Here is a 4,426-nt window from a genome sequence, read left to right on the forward strand (position 1 = left end):
GTGGGGAGGGCCAGCGCAGCAGCAGTAACCAGTGGGCTACCGGAATAGGCGGCCCACCCACGAGTTCTACGAATATCCTGTAAATAAAGATGTTTTCAATCAATCAATCAATGGCACTCCGAAACGAACGAAACGACTCGCGGAGGCACAGAAAAAGTGCCGTCGGCAGCAATACATTTCTTGTCCTGAAAACAGGCGAGTCCAATGCAGCGCATGAACAAGAAACTTTATACTATATAGGTAGCCTCATTTTTTTTCGAAAATCACTTCAAAAACCAGTGAGTGGGCGACGTGAGGCGTCGACAAAGAAACAATGAATAAATGGGGGAGAACGCGTCCTGTGGTGCGTTTTAGTAGCGACAGTCCGGCTGCCTGTACAGGCCGTACAGGGGCTTCCTGGAAGCGCTCTGCGTGCCGTAGTGCAGGTTCCTCACGAGCATGTAGCGAACGAAAGGCGCCCCGCACACGCCGTCGTAGTTGTCGAAATCGAAGTCCGCCATGAGCACGCAGGCGCTGCCGCTGCCCAACCCCAAGGTGGTGAAGTTGAAGCGGGCGTTGTACTGCTCCAGGGACGGGACCAGGTAGAAGAGCGTCTGCGCCTCCTCGCCGACGCGGTGCACGATGCACGTGTTCGAGCGGGCGTCCTTGCAGAAGCTCGGTTTGTTGCAGTCCGTGTGGAACGGCAACGGGCCGTACAGGCTGCCCTCGCTGGGCAGCCGGGTCTCCTTGGCGACCGGGTCCCAGACCGCGCGCGCGGTCACCGGCGCCACCGACTCGACGAGGCACAGGGTGCCCGTCTTGACGCCCGCTTTAACGGTGCCGACCCGGACGAACGCGTGGAGCGTCGCACTCGTCTGCTCCGTGAACTGTTCACACAGCCGAAACGGCTCCGGCAGCCGCTGCGGCATCCGGTAGGCGAACACGAAGATGTAGTCCACCGCGTGGGCCACTTTCACCGCGTACTCGATGCTGACGGGCTCGCTGTCCGTGATCACCGAGACGATGCGCCGTTCCGGCTCGGCGCCCTGGGCGAAGGCCTTGCGAAACCCCGACACGACCCTGGTGAAGGCGAGGCGGTCGTCGCCGCTGCGGCAGCCCGGGTGCGGCTGCATCCAGTGCAGGGCCACGCCGTTCAGGCGCAGCTGCTTCACGGTGGCCAGGACGTGGGCGGTGAGCGAGTCGAGCGTGCTCGGGTCACGCCCGGTCGCGGTGAATTGGGGGCCGTCCTCGGGGTATCCGCCCAACGCCAGGAGGATCTTCATGTCGGCGCTGGCGAGACGGTCCGTGATCCGCCGGAGTCGGTGCATGCCGTGATTCTTGTCGAACACGGGCATCCGGCTCAGCATTCGGCCGTCCCGGAAGCCGACCGACCAGTAGACGAGCGTCGAGCAGATCTGGAGGGGCAGCGACTGGACGGAGTAGTACTTGGCCTGGCCGGTCCACGCATTGACGCGCGTGTTGTTGAATAGGCACATCAGTTCGGACGGCGTCGACTCGCCCAAGGAGGCGCTCACCCTGTAGACGGTCGCGTTGAACGGTTGCAAGACGTCTTTCACCTCGGGTCCGATGTTGCAGTCGATGGTCGGGGTCGACGACTTGGACGACTGAGTAGTAGGACTCGGCTTCGCCAGTGTCGGACCTGAGGGTAGGGCTGGGAATGGTTGAGGAGAAAAAAATATCACTGGAGAAAAATAAACAATGAAACACTTTTTTTTTGCCGAGTGCCTGAAAAAATTGGCCATAATTTTCATCACTTAAACAACGTTAAGTTCCAAAATGTCGGGCAGAGGACCCAAGCGAGAGTAGCGATATACACCGACGCGGATTATATATAATGCGCTAGCTTGTTTTAGTTGTTTGCGTTTTTGAAACATTTGCGCAGAAAATTTGTTTTGGTGCCACCTTACTGCGGCAGATCCACTTGATCTTCTACTTGTAAGAGTAAAATATATATTGACATCCTGTTTATATTTTTTACTGGTACATCGTACTATAGCTGCTACAAATAGTAGTGCACAATGTGAAACCTAGTTTATTTCCATTTTTCCTGAAATTACAAAAATTCAGGCCGAAGCCATCTCACGATGAATGTCAACGTTAACGCGATTGTCACTGAAGCAATGCGTGCAGTGGCCCATTTCCACCGCCGAAACGCGGTGGCAATAATATGTCGGCATTCGGCGCATCAGATCTCGCACGCACAGCGCGCCATGCATTGGCAACGCGCAAGCTTCGCGGCGGCGACGCCAGATGGCGTCGAGTGTTCTTAGGGAAGCGCGAAACAGGAGTCCCGCTGCCGTAGACGCTTCACGTATAACCCATTTCGACAGTGGCAATAGGTTATCCCGCTACACTGATTCAATGCTGAACGCATTACCATGACAGCCATTGGTGAGATGGGTTCTGCCGAAATTTTTGTCCCTGAAGAGCACACGCGCCCACTGTTACACACGCGCCCTGAAGGCACACGCCCACTGTTACGCAATAGGTAGCCCAAGCTGGCCCAATGGTTGGATTTGAAGACGGTTCCCTCAGCACAGCAGCCCGATGCTCTTCGTCAGACCGCGCGTACTACCCAGAAACCCAATTTGGCGGGAAAGACGGTGAGACGCCCAGAAACGCGAAGTATTCCGAGAATACGCCAATCGCACTTGTAGCATTCCCCCAGAAACCTCGCACCTGCGGGCCCCGGCGAAGTCGCGGACGGCTGCGCCGGCAGGGGCGGCAGCCGGACCACGGTGCCGTTGCCTCGGAACACGAACGGCAGCAGGAGCATCCACGTGGAGAACACGACGGGCGCCATGGCCGCGGCGCACACGGCCCAGCTGCGCATGCAGAGGCGCTCTTCCTCGGGCGTCTCCTGGTCGGGCAGGACCGCCCGTCGCTCGGGCGACGGCACGTCCGGCATCTCGGCGGCCGGGCTGCCGACGCTCGCCGTGCCGACGCTGCCCAGCGGCGTCCGTCGCGGGGCGAACAGGATGACGTCGGGCGCGACCTGGGTGGTGGTGAAAAGCATTTATTGGGCTATATATACAGAGAGGTGCTCGGGGACAGACCTCTAGTTGGTCGCGCCCCTTGCAGTGCCGGGCGGAGTCTCTCATTCCGGGACCCCGTTGGTCTTGACCGCTACGCAGGTCCGCCGAACTAGGGCCCTGTTGGGCCGATAGTTCCTGGCAGCCGAGTAGGGCCGCCTCCCAGTCCTCTCGGGAAGGGGTGATGGGGGGGGGGGAGAGAAGGATTTTGCCTGTATGCCCAAACCATGTGGAAGGTGTCGGCCACCTCCCCACAGAAAGAGCAGCGGCCGTCAAAAGAAGGGTCAAAGTGCTTGAGAACTGCCGGGCACAGCAGGGTGTTTGTAAAGAGCCTGAGGAGAGTTCGTTCGCCAGCTTTACCCAGTCCCTTCATAGGAACCGGGTAACGGCGGTGTTCGGCACGATAGTGCTCAGTAATGTCTTTAAAAGAAATTAGAGGGCTGTGATCTGGGTCAAGGTACCTGGGTGGCGCCGACTCCCGGGAAGCCGGCGTAGCGTCGACCCGCGGGGCGTTCCAACGCGGGCGCCTGGACGCCCGTCGGCTCGACCTTGGGCGGCGGCGCCGGCCGGAGGGGTTCTGCCCGCGCCGGTTCGGGAGGAGGCCTCGCGGTGGGCGACTCCGACGGCGAGATGCCGGATTTGGAGCGCAGGGCTTGGCGATGCATCGCTGGGAACGCGCGGGGCTTAGCTTCTTCTCCACGGCCTTTCTTGTTCTTTTAACTCACGCGCTGGAGCACGAGCCGACACGCGCCCTCCGAGTCTTCTTCCTCTCGGCTGTTTCTTCTGCCTGCCCGATGAACGCGACAGGAGGAATTCAAATCGTAATTGGATACTAAGCAGTATTCTCTGCTAACATTCTCAAGAGCAACCACCTCGATGGTCCGAATAAATGTTTTCTCTCTCTCTCTCTCTCTGCTAGCATTACGTGATTCGAAGCCTGGCAAAGAAGTACAATGCTATCAAAACGCATTACTGGTGCTCAGCTTTGTTCAATTAAGTATGGGAATTAGTTTTTCCAATTTGCGAATCCGAATGAATCCACGCGTGTTCACGGAATTTTTTTTTTTACAAGGTTGAGAAATCTAGCTTAGACAATTTGCATAGCATTTGCATCACAGGTGTACTGATGCCATCAGAGGCTGGAGCTGAAGCGTCGCAGCGACTTCACCACATTCGCTCTCCTAGTGTGCGCGGTTATATAGTCATCCAGGCGCGGATCCCTGCCTAGCGGTTTTCGGGTTTCCTCAAGTCGACGCTCAAGTCCCCCGGTGAACACTGTCATGTTTGGAGTCGGTCATGAAATAGATGGTAGCTGGACCATGCCGTCGTCCAACTTATCCACGCTGAGGACGTTGTTGAAGGGAAAGACTTGTTCTCATCTAGAACGAGGAATA

The 4,426-nt window shown here is 57.6% G+C and overlaps 1 protein-coding gene across 2 annotated transcripts; it reads right to left on the reverse strand.

Annotated features, from left to right (window-relative positions):
* Positions 1–226: 226 nt before the first annotated feature.
* On the reverse strand, positions 227–3,828 carry LOC135907691 (uncharacterized). 2 transcript variants are annotated; one of them, XM_065439393.2, is made up of 3 exons: positions 3,494–3,828; positions 2,680–2,995; positions 227–1,651 (listed from the first exon to the last, which is right to left on the reverse strand). In XM_065439393.2, the coding sequence occupies exons 1-3, from the start codon at positions 3,695–3,697 to the stop codon at positions 351–353; spliced, it is 1,821 nt and encodes a 606-aa protein (XP_065295465.1). In that variant the 5' UTR covers positions 3,698–3,828; the 3' UTR covers positions 227–350. The 2 variants fall into 2 exon arrangements, with proteins under 2 accessions (XP_065295465.1, XP_065295466.1); XM_065439394.2 differs by having other exon boundaries at positions 227–1,639; positions 3,494–3,827.
* Positions 3,829–4,426: the final 598 nt, after the last annotated feature.

Source organism: Dermacentor albipictus, chromosome 10, assembly GCF_038994185.2.
Source record: "Dermacentor albipictus isolate Rhodes 1998 colony chromosome 10, USDA_Dalb.pri_finalv2, whole genome shotgun sequence".
In the NCBI taxonomy this organism is placed as follows: Eukaryota; Metazoa; Arthropoda; class Arachnida; order Ixodida; family Ixodidae; genus Dermacentor; species Dermacentor albipictus.